The following is a 26,158-nucleotide window of genomic DNA, read 5'->3' as shown; positions in this document are numbered from 1 at the left end:
TTAACTTGGAAAATGTCACAAGAACTTCAACAGAACTAATTTTTATTGGAGTAATACCCCTGGAATCTTCAACCACGTTAGTTAGTCTCCTCAAATTAATTTTTGAAAAATTATCAAATATTTAATTACAATTTTAATTGGCATGCTAGAATTATGTTAGTTTACATTATTTTTTAAATCGAAAGAGTATTTCAACATCTCGTGTTAAGCCATCATCATTTCGATAGTGACGAACTTTTTCTTCCTTTGAAAGAGAGACATTTGCATATGCCCCGCGTGTTTAGATCGTGTTTAGCATAACCATATATCATGGTAAATTTGTTTCCGAGTTCTATTCAATTTGTTATCCATGGAGTCTGCAAATATGAAATTCAACACATTTTTCCATCACGATATTTTCAAGGTTCCAAATCATAGTTTGAACAAAAGCATATCATACTTGATCCAACAGTGAGCTGATCAATCAAAATCACACAAAAAAGGGCGTAATCCCCCAGCATAAGAGCCTTTATCAGTACTGCAACAAAATATTTATGATGCCAATAGAGCTTCGATTTTTGAAATTTGATCTTCGTCATTCTTTGGGGTCGGACTCCGGTTTGTCTCATTGTAAAGATCATGCTTCCATTTCTCAACACGGCCACCATCTCCTAGGGGGCGATAGCCTTGCCTTGCTGTAAATTGATCTTTGCCTCTGTATCTACCGCTGCTACCGTGCCTATCTCTAGATGTAAAGTTACCTCTCCACGGCTCGCCCTTGCTTGATTCCCTCTCACGTGCAAGAGGTCTTTCGGGTTTGTCAGAATATCGTGAATGGTGCACTCTTTCCTCTCGCTTCTCACTTTTGGCAGAACGGTCTTCAGGGTTTGGCAGCATGGGATTTGCAGATGGTGCTGATTTGTCCTCTTTCTCAGGATCTGCAGTGGTAATCTTTTGCTCACTAAAGGAAGGCCTCTTACGTCCAGGAGGCTTTGGATTTGCCTCCATTTCAAAGTATCCATCATGACGCCATGTATTATTTTCTCTGTTATCCATCTCTTTCTCATCCTTCCGTCGCGTATCACTTGATAACATTTTATTTTCTGTCCTGCTGTTTTGCTGCGCCTTGTGATCCCTCCACCATCCACGTTCTTCACAAGACAATAAATATTTTACAATTTAATCCTTAAATATTAAATACAGAATAAAGAAAGATGTTACCCTATCACTGATTTACTACAAGTGAAACAAGCAGTAAATTCTGATGATTTTATACATCATAATCGATGAAGTAACGAAGCACAACTCCATTGGAAACCGAACAATTTCACATTCTTAAGAATGCCAACCAACAGTATTCTTATTCCAACTGTAGTTTGATAGAAACGCTTCTAGGTAGGAAAAACGAAGAACATAACAGATTCATGAAATACTCAAATCCATATAAAATCCTTCATGCATATCACAAACTTTAGAAATGGAAACCCTAAACAAGGAAAAATTAATCTTCAAAAACCTCACCACTGTCTGTCCGGCGACTGAAACCTCTCCCATCTTGCCTGGCAATACCACGGTCATCATGCTGTCATAAGACATTGACAGGCAGGCCAAATACTGTTATATAAATGGAGGTACTTGAAGCCACCAGGCTGAACAAATATCCAAATGCCTGAATAAGATGGCTTGAGAATGAGTAAAAATAGAATCTTTCACCACTTCAAGATCAAAGCATCTTTTTACCCTGTCTTTTTCGAGAAATTAAGAGACACATATAATGACACCCTAAAAATGACGCATAATTCCTGACACCCAGAAATTTATGCGTTTCAGATAAGAGGGACATTAAAATTAATCTTCATAAATGGTTCAACTAAATTCAACAGCTTTAACAAGATCCGACTAGCATTTCACTAAAATCCACTACACATCAACCCATCTGAGAAAAGATTAAGAGAACAATAATCTGCAGAGCCAGCTCATCAAGTTGAAACTACCACGTTATAAAAGCTCCAACTAATCCGCGTGAAAATAGAACTAAACCATCAATGTAATGGCCAAAAAAACCGAAATAAACACAACTGCTTTTTCACTGTCCTATAGCTCGACCTTTATACAATCCATTGACTCCATGTCAGAATATTTCCTGAAATCCAGAACTCAATAATGAAACAGCAATTAACTTTTGAATAAGAACCAAAGCCATAAAGGTACAAAAGATTTGTGTAGGCTAATTTGCAATGATCCACAACAGCAGAAGACAAGAGCTTTTCAACAGACCTGGCATAAAAAAAACATGACACACTCGCATAAGAAAGTGACAAGCCAATACAAGAAAACTTCCTCAGGCCACTACATCGATACTGGTAAGGAAAAGCATACCTGAAAGTATGCTCGGGATCGAGGTATTTTGGCTGGATCAGTAGGATGATTGCTACCTTCCGGATCTCCGTTAAATTTTTCTTCAGATTCTTTGCTCACCATCCCAGTTTCAACCTTTGCATCACGCCCTAATGGGGCCTCAAGCGGCAATGCATCCTGGAGCCTGCGATGGTGCCTCTGGTCGCTGGACGATTTATCTTTATCCAACTCAGGGTGAGAATGTGGTCTTTCAGTAGCCGGTTTACCATCCCTCCTAGATCTCTTGGGGCTAGCAGGAAGCAATAGGACGACAATCATTCATGTTTGTTAAGTCAATAATTAAAGGCACAATGCTTTACAAGCAGGTTTTCCTACTCAGGCCACCGGTTAAAGAGGTCGTAGACTAGCACATACAGGTGACACAAGACACAGACCGCAAATTCTACAAGTTTCAGGATGATTCAAATTTGAACATCCAAGCTCCAGCATTGAGATGTTGAGCTGGACTCGTGTAAGTGAAAATCCCTAATTATATACTAAAATTTTGAGAAAAAGGAAAAAACAAAAACTGAATCAGAGAGTATGCATATAAAATAAACAATGCTAACACAAAATCAGACATATTTCCCTACTTTCTACATTGAAAAAAGGAAAGAAATCATGAATCCAACGAATTAACAGAAAAAAGCCTGGTTCCTTGACGAAACCTGGGTTCGCGGTCGAATCTAGAACGATGGCGCTTCGAATCGGAACTACGGTCTTCTCGACGAGACATTATCCTTCTTTAAGAAGATAAACGGGGAAAATAACTCCGTCACCGTGCAGCGCCGCCACTCTTCTGGTAAACAGCGGCGGCAGCCCCCAAATCCAAGAAAATGATTTCTGTCTGCGAACACACACCTCAACAGCTCAGACGGTTTATCTAAGAAGTTGTTCTGGACTCTGGTTATGGGCCATATGTAAAAAAAGAAGCCCAATATTTCGCTAGGGTAGAAAGCCCACATTTTAATACCCATTCCTTTTGATGATTAATTATTCATTAATGTTTTGTAAATTAACTTACCAGACATTATAATTTAATTATACGATTATTTTAATAGTTAATGTCGTGATTTTAATGAGTATTAAAATCGATAAAGCGTGTTTTATTCTGAAAAATTGGGGTGCAAACGAACCGAATCGAGCCGAATAATGGTAAAATTTTAAGGTTCGAATTCGGCTCGATAAGAGTATATTCGAGTTCGAGCTCGATTCGAAGTTCGATAATTTCAAATATTTTGGCTCGAGTTCGGCTCGAAATGAAGTTCGAGTTCGGTTCGAAATATTCGAACCTATTCGTGAACTATTAGGATATTATGGTTCGAAAGCTCGAAATGTATATATTATTATATAATTATATTATATTAATTAAATATTAAGGCTCGCGAACTATTCGCGACCTATCGAACATAGTAATTTCGGCTCGAGCTCGGCTCGAAAAAAAAAGTTCGAACATGTTCGAATTCGGCTCGAGTTCGATAAGCTCGAATACGAATCAAATATTTATCGAGCGGGTTCGTAAAGCTCACGAACAGGTTCGGTTCGTTTGCACGCCTATGAAAAAAATATTATGAATCGAAACAATAACTTCGACGAACTTCAATAATTAAATTCTTGAATACAATAGCTTAATAATTCATGTTTTTAATGCATGCCACTGAATAAATGTATAATATTATTGTAGTAAATATTCTATGTTCCAAAAGAGAATAACGTGTATATATATATATATATATATATATATATATATATATATATATATATATATATATAATACTAACACCCAATTTAATTCCAAAGTTCATACGTAATATATCCCATTTCAAATGATATATGACAAAAACTTATATTAGACGGTCTCAAGAGTCATATTTATGAGACGGATCTTTTATATGAGTTATCCATTAAAAAATATTACAATTTATGTCAAAAGTATTACTTATCATTATAAATATGGATAGAATTGACCTGTTTCACGGATGAGACCGTCTCACAAAAATGTTACTCATGATATATATATTCTGAACCAATGATTTTGAAGCGTACATGTTTGCCTACAAGGCTACAGCTTGAGTTCCATGAAGAAAGCGATAACGTTATTCATGAATGTAACGTTAATTATAACACTGATATATTTAATGAAACATTAATTAATGCTAAAGAGTAATTAATAGACACAGCATCTCACATGAAACATTCGAATCTGGCCACCATTTAAAGACAACAATCAAACCATCCTAGGTTCATTTTTTTTACTCCTAAACATGAATCAGACACATTAGTACGCAAGTCTGAAAACCGACCCAATAATTTGAGATAGATTTGGTTTTTAGTTAGCCACCACCCATCCCATTTAATTAGGAATTAAATTAATTCGAACTCACTTATAAGTATTTTATTAGGGTTGTTTTAGCCATTTTAAGAATTTGGAGGAAGTATAAAAATATTTGTGTCGAGATATAATTTCTTCGAGATCGATCAAAAAATCACCTTGCCGGAAATATTGTACCATCCACCGTGGAAATGCCTGGAGATTCGATGCTTCGTTGGGTGTTATTCTTGGTTCTTGCTTCAGGTGTAATTAAATTGGTTTTTGGGTATCACACTTCCTATATTATATCCTATATATTTTGTTAATTAATTATATTGAGAAGATAAAATTTTTTGGTTTGCATGAGTTAATAGTTTGCATTTTTACTGTCATGAATTATGTACAAACTCTAAATTTGATCTAATATCGTGTACTTCTTGATATTCGTTTGAAAAGGTCTCCAGGTCTTTGCAGTGAAATATGATCACTCGTACACCGGCGAGGTAATTAATTGATATTGTTCGAAAACATTATTTGAACCATTACAAGAAAAACACAATTTTGAGACCAATTAATATGTGATCAGAAATCTTAAAAATTGTAATATTTTATGTAGTGTTTGCCAAGCCCTTTGAGGCCACAATATGGGGGAGGGATGATAAAGAATCCGGATTTTAATCAAGGGTTGGATTATTGGGGAACATTTGGACAAGCATATATAAGTCAACAAGAATCCCATGGTAACAACTACGTTATAGCTTCACAGAGGAATCACTCACACAGCAGCGTCAAACAGACGGTCCAATTGGACAAGGATAAATACTACGTTATTTCGGGTATGGAAGCTTTTTCTTTTTCTTCTTTTTTTTTTTGGAAAATAAAATGATATTTATTTTGAAATAATAATTATTTTTTTTGCCTTTTGAATACTTTTCACGCATCTAATTAATTATTAAAAAAATAATTATTTTGTAGCTTGGATACAGGTGAGTGAAGGACCGACTCACGTAGCTGCCGTGATAAAGAACGACGATCACGACGATGCCGTCGGATGGGTGATGGCCGAAGCTGGCTGCTGGTCCATGCTCAAGGGTGGGGTGAATGTCAAAGATTCTGCCTCCTACGAGCTCTATTTTCCGGTTCGGGAATAAAATATTTTTCTTACGAAATAATAATTATACACATGCATATTAATTTTTTGAATGTTTGGATATATACATTTGAAAAACCTTAATCCCGCAGAGTAATAGTACACAAGTGGATATATGGGTCGATAGCGTCTCACTACAACCCTTCACCAAAGAGGAGTGGGAGGCTCATCAAGTTCAAAATACTGAAGAGGTAATCAACACAAACCAGTATAACAATAATTTTAACCAGGTATATATGGTCGAAAAATCGTCAAATTGGTTATTTAACCTGCCATATATTTTATTTTTTCTAGGGTTTGTGGTCCTATTAACATAACACGTAATGCATAATTTAGGCCATGGGATTATAAACCAACAAAAGAAAAGTTATTGAACTCATAAACTCCAACTATAAGTCTATAACAAATTTAAAACAAAAATAGAAAACATGCATGCATGACAGGAAAAATGTTTTTTTAGTGCATTAACTTGTTTATTTTTTGGTTTTGGTCAATTAATTTTTTAAAGTTTGGTTTGATACACTAACTTTTATTTTTCGATGATTTTGGTCCAATTCCTGACATGACAGTTTGACACGTCATCATTTTCCGGCGCAACGTAACTCGTCTTTTTCCGCTGTCACACCATCATTTTCCAGTGTCACATCAGCAGTTAGACCAAAATATCCGAAAACCAAAAGTCACTATACCAAAACCAAATTTTAAAAAATTTATGAATAAAAACCAAAAAAATAAACAAGTTAATGAAAAAAAAAACTATTTTCCATGCATGACACGACTAAAATGGTTATTTTCCGGAGCTAAAGTGATGTAATGGATATTCAAAGCATGTACAATATGATGTCATGATCTTGTACTGATATTTAAAGCTTGGTAACTTCATAAAAAAGGTGAAATACATGGATATATATTTTAGAGTATTATGAATCTATACATATATACATGCAGATACGTAAGAGGGTGGTGAAATTCCAAGTAGTGAACAAATCCGGGCGGCCATTATCGAAAGCCAAAGTCTCCATCAAACAACTCCGCCAAGAATTCCCCTTCGGCAACGCCATCAGCAGCCTCATACTCACCAGCAAACCTTACCGCGACTGGTTCTTCCCCAGGTTCAAGTACACCGTCTTCGAGAACGAGATGAAATGGTACGAAACCGAGCATTTCCCAGGCCAACCCGACTACTCCATCCCCGACTCCATGCTCCAACTCGTCTCCAGCCACGGCGTCAAACTCCGCGGCCACAACGTCTTCTGGGAGGAAAGCGAACGCCAGCCGTGGTGGGTCAAGCGCCTCCCGCTCGCCGACCTCCCCGTCGCCGCCGACAGGCGGCTGAGGTCGGTGATGAGACATTACAAAGGGAGCGTGATACATTGGGATGTTTTGAACGAGAATCTGCATCACTCGTTCTTCGAGAGCCGGCTGGGGAGAGATACGCCGGCGGTTTTCTACGAGACGGCGCGTGAGATCGACCCCGATACGCCGCTGTTCTTGAACGAGTTCAACACGCTGGAGCAGCCGGAGGACGAGAAGTCGACTCCGGCGATGTATTTGGCGAAGATCAAGCAGATTAGGCGTGAAGGGTATCATGGACCTCTGTCGATCGGGTTGGAGTCTCACTTCAGCACTCCGAGTTTGGCCTATGTGAGGTCTTCCATCGATGTTCTTGCGGCCTCGAATTTGCCTGTTTGGATCACTGAACTTGATGTTTCAAAAAGACCTAATCAAGTAAACATACATATATAAAATATCGACACATGAATATCTTATACACACGGTTATATATGTTACTTTTTGAAGATACAGAACTCGTTGTACATGTAACATAACTCTGACTCTTTGCTGATCATGTACAGGAATTGTATCTGAAGCAACTTTTGAAGGAGCTAAAATCCCATCCAGGAGTCCGGGGGATTATCATGTGGGCATCATGGAAGCCAAACGGGACGTGCTACGAAATGTGTCTCACGGACGACAATTTCAAGAACCTGAAAACGGGGGACGTGGTGGACGAGGTGATCCGGGAATGGAGGCACCACGGCTTGGTCGGAACCACAGATTCCGACGGCTACTTCAACGTTTCGCTATTTCATGGAGATTACGAGGCGAATATAGGGCACAAGAGGATGGGGAATATCACCATATCACGGAGTTTTCAAGTCCTGCCCGCTAATAAAACCGAGGAAATGGAACTCAGGATATTTATATGAAGTGTTTTTGCATGATATCTGAAGGCATGAGCGTAACATGCAATGGTTTTGTGCTAGTGATGAAATAGATATGTTTATAATATAATATATACTATATTAAGTATTAATAGTTTGGAATGTCGCAATAATTGTTTTGGTACTGTGTCAAATTACATAAAAACAATTTCATCTTATTTTCTCTCAAAATTTAATTCAAGGTTTCTTTTATTTAGATCTAAAATTGCTAAATTATCTTCCTCTTTCACTAAACTCCCTGTTTTTTTTTTGCCACTAAATTCTTTCTAAAATTACATTAGCTATAAATTAGTCTTAGGTAGGGGTGAGTTTTCGGTATTATACCGTATAAAAAATATTAGCATAAAAAAAATTCATACCGATACCGATATCAAAATTCGGAAATGTTGGTATAAAAAAAATCTATAGTGGTACCATATAGATACAAAAAAAAATTAATATACCAAAAAATATCTATATTTCAAAAAAAATTCGGTACGGTATGCCGAAAAGTCGGTACTTTAGCTCGGTATCCCGGCCTAGTCTTAGGGGGATTTATAATTAGAAAAAATTACTTAAACTGAGTGTTTAATTAAATAACAAAAATAATGTTATCACTTTAATACTATATATAAATTACGGTCATTATTATTATTACTCACATACAGTTCGTTCACTATTACTAATATAATAAAAATTAAATTACTTGATCGATTTTTGCTTGATTCTATGGAGCTAGCACTTTTAATTTCTATGGATAAAATTGTTGCAAACAATATTAGATATGGATAATGGAATAATCAATAGAGTTAGGCTGGTATATTTTGAAAAATAAATATTCCGAAAAATTAAAATAAAAGATTGAATTTTGCAATATATAGTACAGAGAAAGTACACGTACGTTTTAATTGCTCCGCACCGAAAAGCTATAGAAAGTCAACTGAGAAGAAATAAAAATGATTTTTAAGAAATAAATTGGGGGCATTCCGAGAATCGAACTCGGGACCTCTCGCACCCGAAGCGAGAATCATACCACTAGACCAAATGCCCGGTTGTTGTATTGTCGGTAGAATGTATTATCTACTTCTAAATTACTGCAAATTCTTAATCCATATGATTGTTATATATCAATATTGAAACACGAGCAAAAACATCACCCGACGACTTTTATTTTCTTTGACACAAATAGGCAAGGTACGTAAAAGTTAAAACTAATTCTATTTTACAATGAAATGCGCAGTGCCAAATAAGATAAATTCAGCAATATGTGACAAACGGTGAACGGGGCATCTATATTTAAAACTTGCACGACCCAATCTTATTACGATTGGAATCCATTTAAATTTAAATAAGTAATTCACTTTTAATAAAAATGGGACTTATAAAGTATTTATTTTGTAATTAAGTTTTTATTTTGTTTGTATAGAATTGGATATTGACATAGTATATATACTATAGTGCCTGATTGATACACACATCTTATGTTTGTATAAAAGTTAAATAAATAATTATTGTATAAGAAAATCTTATAATTATGAAGGATAAATTTGATATTAAATATCGGATCGCATGCTAATACGACTAGGGGCTGCGTGGCTGACCCTTTTTTGGCACATGGCCGACCCTGAAAAAATACCTTTAATGTTAAGTGTTAACAAATACCAACAAATTAAAAAATGTTGCTTAATTTAAATGCATTAAATGTCTCTTAACCACGTTGATTGAGTAATTGATTTTCATTTATTAGTCCCTTATTTTGCTTGCCAAAAAAAAAACAAAAACGAAAACAAAGGAAAATTGACCTCATCATTCCAAAATACTATGAACTTCCCACAAACAAATTTTCGAAGGGTAAAGCATCTTCCATTCATAAATTAAACGACAAATAGTTTTTAATAACAGAATATCATTTTCACTTCAAACACTCTTCCCACTAAAAAAAATCTACCAACAGTTGTTTTCAAAATTTTTGAATTGGAAACAATAAAGTCAAAGACTCCATCCAAATAATAATTTCAAGTTACTTTTTACCCGATCACTGCTTTGCTTATGAGGCAAAGTTTTTAATTTCTTCAACATCAATACAAAAGATGTTAAGAATACATAGAGAAACTCTACAATAAACTAGGCAGATCGTTTAAAGAATTTAGCAATAGGAAGTCCCACAATTGCTCATATATTCCTGAGTTTTACCAGAAACGCTTCGTCGTATTTACAGTCGGGGAGCACCAAGTTGGCTGAAGAAAAAACCCAGGTTCAGTCAGCAGGAATCCTTTACTGAAAATTGCCGAAACTAATGAAAATCCTTAAGCACGAATCATCTGTACATTCTGCAAATGACAAAATAAGTTCAGGCAGAGATAGAGAGTACGTTATCTGCAATGTGGTTCAACTAAACGAACTGGCAATAAGAGCAAATCCAACTACCAAATAAAGGATATTATGATAAATAAACTTAAGACCAATCACCTATAATTATGTTGGATACCTTAAATTGCATCCGCAATCTAGATCGTAGATCTCATGTTCATGAGCCTGTTTATCATTCTTTTCCATATTCACAAGAAACATTCAACTACTTTCTCAAGATCATCATTTACAATTAAATGAACTTACAGCAAGGAGCCTATTTTTAGTTTCCACAATGATAAAAAAGAAGAGAAGAATGCTAAAAAAATATTTACCATTTGAGGGGTGTTTCTCTCTTTCAGCATCTTCAGTGCCGCATCTGCAAAAGCCTGAGCTGCTTCAGCATCCGCTTCGGCTGCCTCAGCCTCTTGTGCAGCAATTTCAGCTTCAGCCATTGCAGCTTCTGCTTCAGCAACAGCCTTAGCTGCAGCTGCTGCAGCTTCTTCTGGAGTCATGCGCTTCATCTTGGCTAACTCTAAATCAACCTGAGATTTTTCACTTACATCATTGCTGTCAATTCTTCGAGATATCTTTTGTTTTCCTTCATGAAGGGAGACAGATGGATTCTTTCTCCTTTCAGATAATTTGGATGTCACAGCTATTCTGTACTTGCGTTTCATCTGCAAAACACAGACTTCAATAATTCAAGTCAAGTAACCACAACTTCAAATTCATCAAATTTAGCATTTAAGGAAGTTAAACCTTCTAAGTTTAATTGTCCTTCAAAGCAAATAAGCAATCAATAACCAAGATATTTAGAAATAAAAACCCAATAATACCTTAATAAGTTTTCCATTTGTAGCCAAATGCCTCAGTTTTGCTGACAATATCCTCTTGAAGTTTGGAGGTGCCCAGTATTGATCCTATAGAAACAGTTAAGATCAGAAAAAGATAGCTGCAACTTGATTTTATTCCTCTAGTCATATAATATTATTTCTATGTCCTACAGGCGGGCATGAAATACCCAAAATAAAAGTGCTTGCCTTTCGTAGCAATAAAAAGACAAAAGATAACTGACTATCATGGGTCTTTGATTATTCTCATGTTAAAATATAAACCATGAAGCCTAATAAGTGTTCCACTGGTATCACGAATGTTATACAAAGATAGATAATTATTAATTAGTCTGTCCCAAAAGTATCCAGTTTTCAAGATGCAGCAACTTAGAGTGAACACTTACAAGACTGAATCACCCTGTTTTCATTGACAGTCTAACTTAAATTCACAAGACAAATATTCTCGAATGAAGTCATCACTGAAATAAATGGTGTACACCTGTTCAAAAAGAAAATATCTACGACCAATAAAACTCAAAATATTGTTTGATTTCTTATAAATGGTGAATGGGAATTTCTAGCCTGCAAGAGATTATTAAATCAAACCTGGTGCAAAAAACAAAATTTTCTTATGGACAACATCTGCCAAAGAGTAAGGTAGTGTGAGTGGTAGTGTTTGGGAGAGATTCTCGAAAGCACTTCTTAGCTTTCCATAAACAAAATTTCACAAAATTTCAAAATTTTGTTAAGGAAAAGCAGAGAAGTGCTTCCTAGAAGCTCTCCCAAACACTAGCTAAGTAAACACCTAAATTATGTTTGTGTCAAAACTGGCTCTTAAGAGACCAGTTTCAGTCAAGAATTCATGAAATTAATTTATGAACCATCGTAACATAATATATATATATATATATATATATATATAACACCAGAAAAGAAAAATAAATAAACAGAAGAGGTTTCTTGAAATGGTTGTCATGAATTTGTATGGTACTACAACAATTATCTATTGTACCACCGCATAATTTTTTTCTTTTTTTTTTTTTGATAGTACAGCATAATTGTTTGGGGAAGAAACAACTGTTCCAATAAGACATAGTTGGAAAAGAACAACATTGTAAGTAGCCAAATGCATTTCTTATGTTGGTGGAGTAAATGGCAAAGGCATTGTGATGTTCTAGAGCATATAGTATCCAACGTGGAACTCTTCAAAGCCAATATTCAGAGACAGACTACTTCTTCAACCCGATTAATGAATAAATTCCACTTCATTTAATAGACTCAAGTAGATAAGGCACCTCTATGTATGCAGCTATGGTTGTCTTGTTAGAACCCCCAGGCTCCTTTAATTTGTTTATGGCCTCAATGATGAGATTGTCCAGCCTATAATAACAAAGTAAAGAAATAAGTATCCTGGTAACTAAGTATTAGCAGTACAAGCAAATCGTCCCAAGATACCAATAAATAATCTCCTTATCCTCTTCTGGTCTTAATCTGAGTATATATATAACTAAAAAATCCAAATATGAATATATTACTCTGAAAGCCTTAAATCAATCTAAGAGCATGGGCGGCATATGAAGAAACTTGCACGTTAAAACCCACACATTGCTTCAAAGCCATGTACAGTGAGTAAATAAACTAGAGTACCTGCTCCCAAGAAGCAAATAGAATGCTATCTAACTCAACCATGCTTTTTTTTTCCTATCCTTGTCTCTGGGAAATAATCATTTGCTAATTTGATTTATTTAAGTTTCTGGACGGAGGAAGTGCTACAATATGTGAAAATTGGACAATAAACATGTTCAGGTGGATCAATTCTGAAAACATGACTTCAAAAACTGTGAAGCTTTCACATTAAATAATTAACCTCATTATAGCTCTCTTTGGACCATCAGCTGGTGACGAAGCACCAGAAACAGCAAGAGGGCTTGGGTGAGGCATTTCCTCATCACTTTGACTAATGATCGAAAGAGCCACTGAGCTCTCTCCACGTTTAGGGGCTGGTTGTATCCTCTTTAATGCTAACCTAGCCCTCTCCCTGGAACCCCATCCATTCGCCATAACACTAATATTCCGCCATTTGTCCTAACAAACATTAATATTGATATTATCAAACACAAGCACATGAATCTTTCAGCATCTATACTTCAGAATACCGTTACGATAACATAAAATGATACAGAACCAAAAGAAAAAATCTACCTTGAGATCAACGTTGGATCGCAGACACAAAACTCCACTAAATTGTGGATCCTTGAGGATCGTCCGCCATTTCCCAGGCCCATGCTTAAGGACCCCAGCTTTAAGAGCTGCTTCTTCTTCAGGAGTCCACTTTTGCTTTGGCGCTCCCATCCACCAATTTTAGGAAGACAACAGCTGCTCATGAATTCAGCTCAAAAAGTATGCAAAAGGTTGCATATTCTAGCTAAAACTCAAAAGGGCTGGAATTGCTCCAGTGTCCTATCCTTATCAAGATGAAATCAAAAGGGTAGTTTCCTTACCATTTACAACAAATTAAATGTCAATGTTCTTAAATATTCAATTGAATTTCATTTTTGTTAAAAAAAAATCCGGATCCTACTTCCTCAACAAAAATTCCACACGCATACAAAAAATAAAGCGGCAGAAAGAACTGACTAATCAGAGTTCTCGTACATCTAATTACATCTAAATTAAGCAAATTTGACAAGATTATCCTAAATTGAATCAAAAAATCAAGAGGATTGCGATTAAGAACGCGCCGTGGAAACCCTAATCATATGGTGCAAATAACAAAATTCTCAAAACCGTGATTAGGAAATCAGGAATTGAACGAGGAAAGTGATGTAGAGTTACCTGAAACCTAAAGATTGCAGATTTGATTTAAAGATCTGAACTTGGAAATTAGTCGCCTTTTATTGTTCATCGCCTTGTCTACGAATACCAATTCCTTGGCACAACCATGATTTGTACCGGTTACTTGATCCTATCCCATGGGCTCCCATGGTCATAATGTCCATGTGTCATGGGTAAAATGGAACTCTTACATTACTTCAAATCACAATAATATCATATTAATCATGTGCGACCCGCATAATTTGAGCCATTATACATTGGGTAAAACTGGTTGGATGAAATTTTCCATTTGTACCTAACGGTATTTGTATTGTATCTTGCCTCCACCTGGATTTTCTATGCACATGAAAATGAAATATTTTAAATAGAATATTGGTTTATTAAAATGAAATCTTTTTTCATATATTACTAAAATCATTTTGAAGTAATTTATATAAATAATAATAATCTATTTTGACAATACTATATTTAAAGCACCGTTTGGTTTGAGGTATGATATAAGTAATATATAGATAAGTAATATAATGTAATAGAAATAAATAAGAAATGATAGTTAAAATAATATTGGATTTGATTGATAGATTATGGTTTATTTGATTTGATTGATTAAATTTTATATAAAAATGTTAAATGATTATTTTGTCCTTTTAACAATAAATAAAATAAAAATTATATTATTTATAAGAGTAATATAGTAATTTGAATTCAATGATTTGATTGATATGAGATAAATAATTAATTATTTGATTGATGTAAAATAAATATTTAATATATGGATAAATAATATTATGAAAAGAACGTGAGGTATGATGGGATGAGTTATACATATATTAGTAATATGGTAAACAGAACGGTGTCTACTATACTATTTAATTAAAATTGAAGCTATGACATTAACCGATTTCTAATTGATTGGGTGAATTTTTATTGAAAATTATAATTGAGTCTTAATTATAGAGCATTATTAATATTTTTTATTTTCCTAAAATAATAGTTTTGTTTAGAGTAAGGTAGTGTTTGGGGTTACTTTTAGAAAAACTCATAATTCCTAAAAGGAATTTCAAACACTATGTAACTTTATTAAAAATGAGACAAATTGTCTATTACAACATTTATTAACTAAAGCAAAAAATTCTCATGTTCCAACACAAAAGAAGATGAGAACAAAATATATATAAAATAAATAATAATAATAATAATAATAATAATAATAATAATAATAATAATAATAATAATACTAATAAGCTTATAAGCAACTAAATTTTCCGGAGGACAATATGATTTAATAGTATTTTTTTAAAAAAATCATCGGTCACATCTTTTTGTCCATGTTCTAAAATTTTAGATAGTTCTATTATTCAAAAATAATTAATTTAAAAAGAATAAATATTATCATGCTTAGATATATGCTTGCAAAAAAGACACTAGCATATATAAGCAATTAAGCATCTTGACTAATAACTAAATCTGAGAGAGGAGAATTTAAAGATGACCCCTAATTGAAAAGAAGAAAAAATGAAAATATATTATTATTATAAGTATAAAAATCGAGATAAAATGGTTTAGAGTTCGCAGTATATCTTTATTATCATTTCATTTCTATATATCTTTACATTCTATTTAAATGAAATAAATGCCGGAGGAGGGTGGATCCTCACCAAAACGATCGTGAGTTAATTGGGTACATTAGAGTAACATATTTTCTATATTTTCATATAATAGGTTGAATTGATCATCCAATATATTCCACAATTTTTTAGTTTAAATTCAGAGAATCAATTAAACGCATTGCATTAAAACATAATAAAATACATAATCTATAAATATAACATAAAATGACGATAGCTAGCCCATTCCTCCCACACACACACGTATAATAATAATAATAATAATAACAACAACATTTAATTTATTGCGATTTTTCCCGTGTATCACAATACTGTCTCTATTTCTTAATGTAAATTAAGTACCAAGAATTACCTTGATTTATTTCGATATAACATGTTTCTCAAGAATACAATGTGTGGCTCAAGTGTACAAGTTATATTTTCTTAGGTTAGTAAAGTAAAACGAAATTTTGAGACATAAAATTGCAAGGAATTTTTACGCATAATGCGTCGCACACACTCGATCAATATGTATATGGTGATTAATAATCGATACTATATATTTATGCAAAAGTGAGTTATACATTACTACTTTAATCGAAGATTTCATTTATGCTCATAGAAATAATTTGACAAAAGGTGACAAAATAGTTTTATAACAAAATATCACTTCCGAAACAATTGGCGTAACACCTACGTAAGAAATTTCAAATTTAAGGAGACGGCAAGAACACAGCGATATATGTAAAGTCATTTAACGACAAAAACTCACAACAATCATAACAAAAGAAAGGGAAACATTGTGATCCGAAAACACGGTGAAATAAAATTCTCTGACCAGTACAATATTATTTGTTTATTTATTGAAAATGTCGCAGTCTATCCATCCATAATTTCATCATCAGAAGCAGGCATCAAGGAGGCAACAGCAGCATAGAGCAGCCAAACTGAACACAACAGAGCAAACTAAGTATTAGTAGCAAATTCCTCCTACAAATACTCAATATATCAAAAAACAAAAACATCGAGGAATTCAGACAAGTGACAACCATTGAGATCACCCTCTAGCAACATGTCCTAAACAAATGAACTCCTTACGATGAACTCGGAATTACGAGAGCTACTCGACTCAGACATGGTTTGTAAGGGCTTACATAGCGAATGTGTACTCTCACAACAAACCGAGGACGACTTGACCGCACCCCTAACCCTATACCGTGGCTTATTACAAAAAACACCGTCGAAGACATTACATTAAATGAAATGGTGCCTTGGACGAAAATTTTAAAGAAGATGCAGAGGCCTCGTCTAGTTCAGTATTCGAGTTACTTTGATGTATTATCTTTTTTATTTTACACAAGCATATATCAGGGTTGCTAGTTGTTTTTTTTGTTTTTTTTCGATTCATTGTTTTCAAATTATAAAAAAAGTAAGGAACAGATTTTGACCTCCCAAATAGAATAATAGTAACATCAGTACTCTTAGCATGTCTCAATTTTTGACTTCCTTTGAAAAAAATGATGTTTCAAGAAGTCAAGCAACTATTGATATCAAAATCAATCAATTTTATAGCTGGCAAGAAATTCAGAACCTAAGAACCCGGACGTATCGGCCAATAACACAACCGGGTGGATGATAGCATCATCTAAAAATCATATTGAAAAAGACAGAACAGGCCCAGGTGACCTGAAAACGCCCTCGGAACCACTGTGGCAAGGAGGGCAGATTCGACAACATTTTCTTCTCTCTCGCACCAATCGGCGAGTCACCAGGCCTCGCCAAAACCAGCAAACAAAGCAAATGAAATATATTTCGAATCCGAATCGACCCCAAATCAAAATCCAGGCCAATCAACAAAACAAACATATCCACACGAAAAACAAGCAGATTATAACAGAAAAACAACTCGAAAACAGATCGTAGTAACGTACCATCCTTGCAATAGCCCGGAACTGCCGCCGGATTGCTGTTGTTGAGGCGGCTGCCCGCCGTACTGCGGCGGATATCCCTGTTGCGGGTATCCTTGCGGAGGGTAACCCTGTTGCGGGTACCCCTGCGGAGGATACGAATCCTTGCCGTACCCCTCCTGCGGATAACCTACACATAACAACCCATCAATCAAAAAACAAATTCATGCTAAAAAACTGAATTTACTTATGGGGTATAGCTTTACCTTGAGGGGGAGGAACACCAACTGGAGGTTGATTCTGATTGTAGTAACTCATGTTTTTGCTTTGTAATCTCTGAAATTCAAGCGGTTAGAGTATTTGTTGCAGAGGGGTAGGTTATAAGTGGGGGTGATCGATTTGAAGAAGGTGGAGAGATTGGGTTTTACGCGTGTAAAGCGCGTCAGAATAACTTCGTAAGTAAGCAAAACTCAGCTGCGTGGAAGCAATTGAATTTTTTGTTAATAATAATTAATAATATTATTAAAAATAATTAACATGATCGGAGTTTTAAAAAAGCGAGAGGATGGAGCTAGATCTGCTAGAAGCTGGTTAGTCGGATAGTTTTAAGAAAATCCTATGGTTGCAATTTGCGAATTTAGAACAATTGGAAGACACGTACTAATAATAAATTAGAAATACATGAAAAGTATTTGCGAATTATGACAAATTGGAAGACACGTACTAGTAATAAATTGGAAATAAATAAATAGTAATAGGTGCCCAACTTCTCGTTGTACTTATATATTTGACCTTATCTTCAAATGAGAATTCTTTTTTTTTTTTTTTTGGTTCTTTTTGAAATCTTCTCTCACATATTTTTTTGTAAATAATGTCTTTTTTATTTGTTAAATAAATTTGATATAAGAGATTAAATTAAAATTTATTATTTTAAATAATAATAAATATAAATTAAAAAAAGAAGGATAATATTGTTTGTGACTTTAGGTTCAATGGATTTGATTTATTTTAAATAAAAAATCAATACATAAAATTGTCGCCAAACAGTTCATGACATTGAATTATTAAAATAGTCCAACCAGAAGGTTCAAGCTTGGCGGCACAATGCGAATCATCCAGCGCACACTTTTACTTCTCAGTGGGTTATCTTTTGGGGCTTTTACAGAGTCTTGCCTTTTATTTCTGAGTCCATTTGTAAACTATGAGTTATTATCTGGTTGATTGATACATGAGGTTTATTAGAAAAATAATAATAAAAAAAAAATCAAACTCCATCTCCCCAACCAAACATGACTTTAAAAAAATACATAGACCATCACCATATCCCATAGAATTTTTATTTTTTTCCTGAATTTGGGAAGGGATTGTTATAAATGATCTCGATTCGACTTTGAAACGTCATCTAAAATTTGAGATTTTTTTATCAAATAAACTACATATACATAGTCACATAGACTATATAGAGCACGAATATTATTCATTTTCTTTAGCGAACATAATGGCTTGTTTACAAGGCGCGGGACTAACTTTATATAAATTTTCTATATACTCACTCACCACAACTTTCTTGTACATCCCATCTTGTACAGGCCCGATCTCGACTCCGGCCGGTGGGTTATAAAACAACGCCACCGAAAACCGGTCCAGCTGCGACTGCGAGGCGGCCCGATGCCACGGGCTTTTGAAAATGCCATTGCTCATTATTTCCATTAGATCTCCAATAGTTACAAGCAAAGTGTTGCACGGCCAGTGCACCGTAAACCATTGATCATCTTTGAAAATTTGGAGACCATTTGAGGATTCGAATTGGGTCAGAAGAGTTAGAGCACTCGCATCGCTGTGCGCAGTTATGCCCAATGTTGAGGTAGGATCCGGGCTCGGTGGATAGTAGTTGATTCTAACATTGATTTCACTTGATTCTTGATCGAAGTATTGGGAAAATGCTCGTTTATCGACCGATGATGCTTCGGCCAGCGCTTGCAGCAGCTCGTCGAGTGTTTTTCGAGCACCGTCGGCGTATTTCTCCATGGCCCGCCTGAAATTCGGCGGTTTGATAGGCCAGACGGCCAACCCATCGGTGGCGGCTTTGGGAGCGACTTTCATGGCCAACCGATCGATCCAATCCAAAACCTGATCCTCCGATTTCACGAAACTCCGGCCGTATCCCAAGTTATCGACACTCATGTACGTCCCCACACTACGCTTCTTCTCCTCAAACGGCAGCTGGAAAAAACCCCTAACCGACTGTTCCACGTCGCTCAAGACCAGCCCGTGATTTGCTATCAAAAACAAGCCCCAATCTCGGGCTTCTCGCCCAAGTTTTTGAAGCTCAGCAGCTCGAGAAGAGGAACCGGGCCCGTCCCGGAGCCCGGCCATGTCTATCACCGCGGGAGTGAAAGTACTGGCCGCGGTGGCGCGGCGTTGAATGAATTGTTGGGGAAGGGTATTTAAACGGGCCAGATCCTGAACAACGGGTACCAAAATGGACCGTTGAAGCCCGTTTTGGTCGGTGAATTTTGACTCATGGTAGTTGAGCTTCTCCATTTTCGTATCAGTGAAGAATTTGAGGTTCTCAAATGACCCTATATAGGGTTTCTAATAAAAATAAATAAATAAAACAAATGTTAATGTTATAAAATAATACAACATTATTTCCAAAAAAATATATACAACAGTATGCTATAATTTTTTTTATTTAAAAGTAACAATATGTTATACTTTTGAAGTGGATGATCATTGTTAATTTATATTTTGTTATTACATTGCTTTGATCCAAAAACTATAAAACAAAGAAGAAAGTCATACTATTTTTTCGATGCAATTTATTGGAGAACGTGAAAAAATATATATGTATTTTTTAAAAAAAAATTTCTACATCCTGTGGGGAAAAAATACACGCAATTAAATCATCTTATAAAATTAGAAGTAAAATATAGACATTAACACTCGTCAAACTAAGATAATATAATATTACAACAAGTTTGATCTGACAATTTTACATCCACAGACCACAAGCATAAATATTTCCTAATGACTTAATTGATATTTGACCTTTTTTTATTGTCGAAGCTTCTTGTGTACCAAATCTTGGTAACATCCGTTTCCTTGAAGTCACAAGTCCTATCCTCATCAATCCGGCCAATTCTTCCCACTCCGGCACCATAACTCCTCCCATCTGCCGCCGAGTTCTTCCACACAAAATTTCCCTCGGAATCGACTTCCACCCTCGTGCCACCACCTTTTTTAGAAGAAACGGCCCGCCGGATGAGCTCCTGGAGACCTTGATCGTCGTCGTGACCATGTGATTTCGATGGAATGACCATTAAGTTTTTTGTAATCGGTGACGTGTGAGGAATAGTACAGTTTACAATGCCTCCATTTTTTAGCCTAGCACAGTTGCACAAGGTGTCCATGTAGAAGTGTTTTGCTTTTTCCACAATGGTCGGGGGCTTATTTTGCCTTTTCTTGTTGATTGTAACCATGTTTCGAAGCCAAATTAAAGATTTGTTTGTGAAAATCGAGAATTGGCGGGAAAGAATTTGTTATGTAAGTGAAAGAAGAAGAAAAAAAGGACACTGGTGATGTTATATAGAAGGTGACTTGGTTTTCATCAATGAAGTGTATTTTTTTTATGGATATTTGAGTTTATACGGCAAAGAATTGGAAAAGGCCGGGTGGAGGGTCAACACTTGACCTACCTAATTGTGTCATCAAATTTAACATTTATTCTAAATTCTTCAAGAGATTATCTACTTATGTGCTAGACAATTTCACAACAATGGTCAAAGGCATAAATATTTTTCTTTAAAAAACTAATAAGTTACGAATTAAGCAACATACAGAATCTTGTAACTTTTATTCCTAATAATTAGAATAGTTTCAACATTTATTCTATAAACCAAATCGTTCTCCAATTCCTTTTTTTTTTTCACAATTTTATTCATGAACTATTTCACAAAGCTTAAAAATTCAGCTGATTGAAACATTTTAAGAATCGGATTTTTTTTTATTTGAATACTTAATCGTACACAAGAACTCATTATTTAACAAATTACAATTTGGTTCACTCTACAATGAGAACGTGGATAGCCATCTAGATACCATGGCAAAACATTCTTTACGCTTGTATTCTGGAGCTGTATGACCTGCACCCTACAAAACACATTACACCACCGTATTACCTTTTTATTACGCTTTCAGGCGTCGATCCTCAAAATTATAGAGCCGAAAGTTAACCTTTACAGTAGCAAATGTGATAAAGGCTTCACCCTTCCTGTGTTCCTCTGTGTATCTAAAAAATGAATGGCAAAACAAAGTAGTTTTGAATCATGTTATGATGCTAAAGAATTTGATGTCAGACAAGATTGAGTGTTATAAGCCAAACCCCGCAACTTGGCCATCAACGGTCCAAGGCCTCCATTCTTCGTGGATGGTAAGATTGAGACTGTGTATCCATTTTAAAGTTCTCAAGTATGGAACCAAAAAGTCATGATCGCCACTGGAAATAAGAGAGGCATGCATCATTCATATAATAGAATCAATATCAGGAGGTTGGAAATTAAAGTTACTTCTTGTATAGATGGACATGGTTTAAGCAGTGTTAAGGTTCAAGCTTAACAACAAACTCAATCCAAAACGAAATTAGCCCATCATAGAAAACATTTTTCCAAACTAAATTATATCGCCGCCGCGATTTCTTCCATTTCAGGTAAGAAAGCAAAACAGACTTGCCTGTATGCCAAAATTTGATAGCCTTTCTCATTGAGAAGTTTATGATACTTCATGACGCTTTCAACATCATATTCATAGGATAAGCTTCTATTACATCTCATCCATTCTTCTGTTGTTCCCTGATCGTTGATATAAAGTCTATACTCAGTTATTTATTTTCATATTTCAAGAATAGATATTGCATGTTCATTTTGAATCCAAAACATATTTCGACATACGAACCTTTCTGATGTGAAGCGCTTCTTGTACAGATTCGTCTCTCGCCCATATGTAAGAGGGCCAATAATTTTTGTACTGCAACCAAGAAAATTTTGGCCATACGAAAAGATCAAATTCATGTGATATGGTGGATTAATCAGATGGTAGACAACAAAACAAAAGAAAATTGATTACACGACACCCTGGCTCCTCTTCTTTGGATAAAAAGAGGAATTTATAGGGAATGTCTTCTATAGTTGGTAGCCCCCAATTAGTATCATCAGGTCTATGAGAACTGAATTTACAATTCGGTTCCAAAATGTGGTCCGTGAAGAGATTTTTTGTACACTGCACCAGATGACATAGTAAAAATTAAAAGTGAAGTAAACCTTCAAAGTACAGAAGAACTAGAAGAGATGTTATTTTTACGTCTTTGATGAGTCGAAGAGCATAAGTGCATTGTATATTATCTGGATCTGGATTTACGTATTCGCCATTGCAGCTACTCTTTGCTAACTGCAAGTATAAAGTCACCAGTGTTATGTTGGTAACATCTGATCATGAAGCCAATAAAAAAGATAAGAGATGAGAGTAAATAAATTATGACACCCTTTCGAAATTTCTCCATCAATATTGAACTAATCATCCTGAAATATAGCTCCTGAAGAAAGAGGTTGCGGAAACTACCTCATAGTATTCATCTGATATGAGTGCCATTCGGTGAGCATAATCAACTGTTTCACTAGAATCTTTGTTTACATCTGTCATTGAGTTTCCAATAAAGTATCCCTGCTCAAAATCACAACTCGTTAACCTCGAATAAGCTTGGTAGCAAATGCCAAAACATTGTCATGAGGATGTAGTATACTTGGAGGTTCATCCGTGGCTGAAGCCCAGCTTCATTCCCTACATATGAGCTCCCATTTTGAGAAAAAAAAATTCAATTCAGTTCAATTCAATCAAATCAATAGTTACTAATTGTTTGTTAGCACATATATGCACTCTACCTTCTGCTATTTCAAAAGCAACCATGGGCACAATTTTACCTCCATAAGAGTCACCAGCAACATACAGGCGATTTTTTAAAAATGAAGGATGATTTAACAACCACTGCAATTTTCATAATGGTATTAGCTTCCAAAACATAAAATAACAAGGCAAAGTTCGATTTTTTTTTAAAAAAAAGTGAAGTTCATTACATTGCCATCAGTTTCAACAAGAAAACAATAACATGGGACATGTATAATAATAACACGAGTTTACCTTCCTCAAAAACATGTAATTATCGGAGGATGATTTTGTATCAGAGGCATAGTAACCTCTAGATGTATTCGCATAAGAAAATCCAGTTCCGACAGGGGCGTCTATGAATATAATGCTCGCAATCTGTAAAAATTAAATCTGTTCCATTAATCGGTTCCTTGATGGTTGCACTGCACAGGTTCAAATATACATGTTCATAAATGTTTGAACCTTTGTCCATGAATATGAATTTAAGATGAAAGATGGAAGGCTTCCATCAAAGCTTGAAAGATCAAAATTCAATGGACCTACACATACACAAGTCTGTGAACAAATAGTGATTGCTAAAAAACATGATAGAAAGATTAAACAGATCTCAAGAATTGACTTCAAAATTTGCACCTTTCTAATTTCTAGATCATGATAGTGCAAGTGAAGACAAATCGGCAACCAGGGAGAAGATATAATCTTCCTCCAAAGGAAAAACTCAAAAATCTTACGAGTAGTTTTCAAAGAAAAATTAAGTTCTACCCCCTTAAAATTTGAATAAATAAATTTATTTTGATTGAGAAACAGTTTGAACACTTTCAATTCATTAGAATTATGGGCACTACTTTATGACTTTCGGAGAATTAGTTTGAATTTCTTTCTTCTTGTCTTTTGTACTTGCCTATAAAAAGGCTTTTTGGTTTAATAATAAAATATAAGAATCAGCAGATTTCTTCTTCATTTTCAATTCTCTTTCATTTTCTATCAGTAGTTCAATAAAGTGGACACAACCAAATATTTATTTTTATTATCCCAACAACTTCTGATGATTTAATATATTCTGATTGAGACCAAGAAACATAATAGCGATTACCAGTGGACGGCTAACAATTTCAACGTAAAAGGGAAACGAACCGATTTCATAAACAAGAGCAGAAAACCCAGAGCAACCGGGTCCGCCAGTGATCCAAAACACAAGAGGGTCCTTTTCCGGGTCCCTTTCGGACTCAACGAAATAGTAAAATAGCTGCACATCTTCGTCTTCTCCCACCCCTATATACCTGCTCACCAATCCCACATCCCCCAAATTCAACATTGTATTACACGTACAAAAATAAAATGAAAACCCACCCGGTTTCGAGTTTGAAAGGCAGATTATCTTGGTAACCCGGCAGAGTCTTCACCACGTGGAACGGTGAAGCTGCGGCGGCGGACATGAGGTGAAGGAGCAGCAATTTTGTTTTAATGGCGGAAATTTTGAGCTTTTGCGCCATGGATCAACTGGAAAGTGAGACAAATCCAGGTGTCCACATGTATGTGTACTGTGTAGTGTAATTGACCAACAAATAATTGAGTAATAATTAACTTAACTCCTACATGTAGTATTTCTCATTTCTACAGCCGGTGCATTTCTTACAAGCTCTCCTAAACACTATCTTAATATTCAAAGACGAATCTAGCTTAATTCAGTTCTCTAGCACTTAAATCACGACATAATTACCTTCAAATTGACTTTCATGCTCCTCAACTTGGTTACCATGAATTCCAAATCCTTCAAGTCTTGATGACAATTCATGAGACGATTCTTGAAACATTACGACTCTTCGACGCGTCTATTTGAACGTTTTGCCTTGGCTCCTTGATTTTGTACTTTCCAGCAACTCCATCAAGTTCATAGCATCCTTAGCAACTTGATCACTTTGAAGACTTTTCAAATTCTTATCAGACTCTCATTCTTCAAGAAGATTTGTCGTCAAATCTTGCCCTTTATCTACATCAAACGCCAAGAAATTAGTAATACTAAAATTTTTATCGACATCATACTTACCACGTATTGTCTCCTTGTAAGCTTTATCACCCAACTTGACCTCATTAATTCTTGTACTTTGCACTCTCACAACAAAGTCAAAGAACACAAATCCTTCATACTCAAATTAAACAACTTATCTCCATAAGCATGCAAAATTATGATCAACACTTCATTAAGCATGACAAAAATCAAATTTCTCTCATTCTTAGACCTAGACACCTAGTTAACCCCAACAAAAATGTCATAGATATGTATAACTATTGTTTTCTAGAAATAAGACTTAATCCAGTAAAATCATACAATTTTGTCCTAGGAAATTTTTTTCTCCATATAATATGCCTCTCATAACTCCACTCAACACCTCTCCTCGTGCGTATCCACAACAAATATCTACGCAAAATAGTCATTGCTACGGATTTTCTCATGTAACACAACAAATACATACTATGTGTTCTGTCAACACATAAATCACTCAATGATGAACATATAAAGAACACTTTATTTTCCTTAAACAAGTACTCATTGCTCACATAAAGTTTATCATGAGTACGACACAAACAAAACACATCCTTACGATCATCATCTAATGCATACACTTCCTTAGCATTTTCTAA

General features: G+C 35.1%; 5 protein-coding genes, 1 long non-coding RNA gene and 1 other non-coding gene across 10 annotated transcripts; 2 read left to right on the top strand and 5 right to left on the bottom strand.

The window, feature by feature from the left end:
* Window positions 1–366: 366 nt before the first annotated feature.
* Window positions 367–3,237, bottom strand: LOC140881676 (uncharacterized). Its single transcript, XM_073287170.1, has 4 exons — window positions 3,045–3,237; window positions 2,359–2,626; window positions 1,501–1,561; window positions 367–1,130 (listed from the first exon to the last, which is right to left on the bottom strand). Exons 1-4 carry the CDS (start codon window positions 3,110–3,112, stop codon window positions 532–534), a joined length of 996 nt encoding a protein of 331 aa, XP_073143271.1. The 5' UTR covers window positions 3,113–3,237; the 3' UTR covers window positions 367–531.
* Window positions 3,238–5,712: 2,475 nt separating this feature from the next.
* On the top strand, window positions 5,713–6,874 carry LOC140879787 (uncharacterized). The gene is made up of 3 exons (XR_012149507.1): window positions 5,713–5,826; window positions 5,930–6,028; window positions 6,786–6,874. It is a non-coding gene; the product is annotated as an uncharacterized lncRNA (long non-coding RNA).
* A 103-nt stretch (window positions 6,875–6,977) lies between these two features.
* Window positions 6,978–8,047, top strand: LOC140883494 (endo-1,4-beta-xylanase 5-like). Its single transcript, XM_073289989.1, has 2 exons — window positions 6,978–7,565; window positions 7,694–8,047. The coding sequence occupies exons 1-2, from the start codon at window positions 6,978–6,980 to the stop codon at window positions 8,045–8,047; spliced, it is 942 nt and encodes a 313-aa protein (XP_073146090.1).
* Window positions 8,048–9,019: 972 nt separating this feature from the next.
* Window positions 9,020–9,091, bottom strand: TRNAP-CGG (transfer RNA proline (anticodon CGG)). Its single transcript has one exon. It is a non-coding gene; the product is annotated as a tRNA-Pro (tRNA).
* A 955-nt stretch (window positions 9,092–10,046) lies between these two features.
* On the bottom strand, window positions 10,047–14,284 carry LOC140880178 (telomere repeat-binding factor 1). Of its 3 annotated transcripts, none has more exons than XM_073284379.1 (7): window positions 14,062–14,284; window positions 13,429–13,691; window positions 13,094–13,311; window positions 12,522–12,606; window positions 11,230–11,313; window positions 10,726–11,070; window positions 10,047–10,371 (listed from the first exon to the last, which is right to left on the bottom strand). In XM_073284379.1, the coding sequence occupies exons 2-7, from the start codon at window positions 13,576–13,578 to the stop codon at window positions 10,348–10,350; spliced, it is 906 nt and encodes a 301-aa protein (XP_073140480.1). In that variant the 5' UTR covers window positions 13,579–13,691; window positions 14,062–14,284; the 3' UTR covers window positions 10,047–10,347. The 3 variants fall into 3 exon arrangements, with proteins under 3 accessions (XP_073140480.1, XP_073140479.1, XP_073140478.1); XM_073284378.1 differs by having other exon boundaries at window positions 13,429–13,686; XM_073284377.1 differs by having other exon boundaries at window positions 13,429–13,602; window positions 14,062–14,283.
* A 4,668-nt stretch (window positions 14,285–18,952) lies between these two features.
* Window positions 18,953–20,147, bottom strand: LOC140884080 (protein SRG1-like). The gene has a single exon (XM_073290748.1). The coding sequence runs from the start codon at window positions 20,117–20,119 to the stop codon at window positions 19,049–19,051; it is 1,071 nt and encodes a 356-aa protein (XP_073146849.1). The 5' UTR covers window positions 20,120–20,147; the 3' UTR covers window positions 18,953–19,048.
* Window positions 20,148–21,569: 1,422 nt separating this feature from the next.
* LOC140885463 (serine carboxypeptidase-like 1) lies at window positions 21,570–25,051 on the bottom strand. 2 transcript variants are annotated; one of them, XM_073292443.1, is made up of 14 exons: window positions 24,866–25,051; window positions 24,650–24,795; window positions 23,978–24,054; window positions 23,768–23,890; window positions 23,512–23,614; window positions 23,373–23,410; window positions 23,192–23,293; window positions 22,934–23,020; window positions 22,700–22,852; window positions 22,529–22,600; window positions 22,307–22,425; window positions 21,960–22,073; window positions 21,812–21,866; window positions 21,570–21,727 (listed from the first exon to the last, which is right to left on the bottom strand). In XM_073292443.1, the coding sequence occupies exons 1-14, from the start codon at window positions 25,006–25,008 to the stop codon at window positions 21,644–21,646; spliced, it is 1,416 nt and encodes a 471-aa protein (XP_073148544.1). In that variant the 5' UTR covers window positions 25,009–25,051; the 3' UTR covers window positions 21,570–21,643. The 2 variants fall into 2 exon arrangements, with proteins under 2 accessions (XP_073148544.1, XP_073148545.1); XM_073292444.1 differs by lacking the exon at window positions 23,978–24,054 and having other exon boundaries at window positions 24,866–25,003.
* Window positions 25,052–26,158: the final 1,107 nt, after the last annotated feature.

The sequence above is a fragment of the Henckelia pumila genome, chromosome 2, assembly GCF_033568475.1.
Source record: "Henckelia pumila isolate YLH828 chromosome 2, ASM3356847v2, whole genome shotgun sequence".
Classification (NCBI taxonomy): domain Eukaryota; kingdom Viridiplantae; phylum Streptophyta; class Magnoliopsida; order Lamiales; family Gesneriaceae; genus Henckelia; species Henckelia pumila.
Note: the sequence above shows the minus strand (reverse complement) of the source record. Positions and strands in the feature narration are given on the sequence as shown.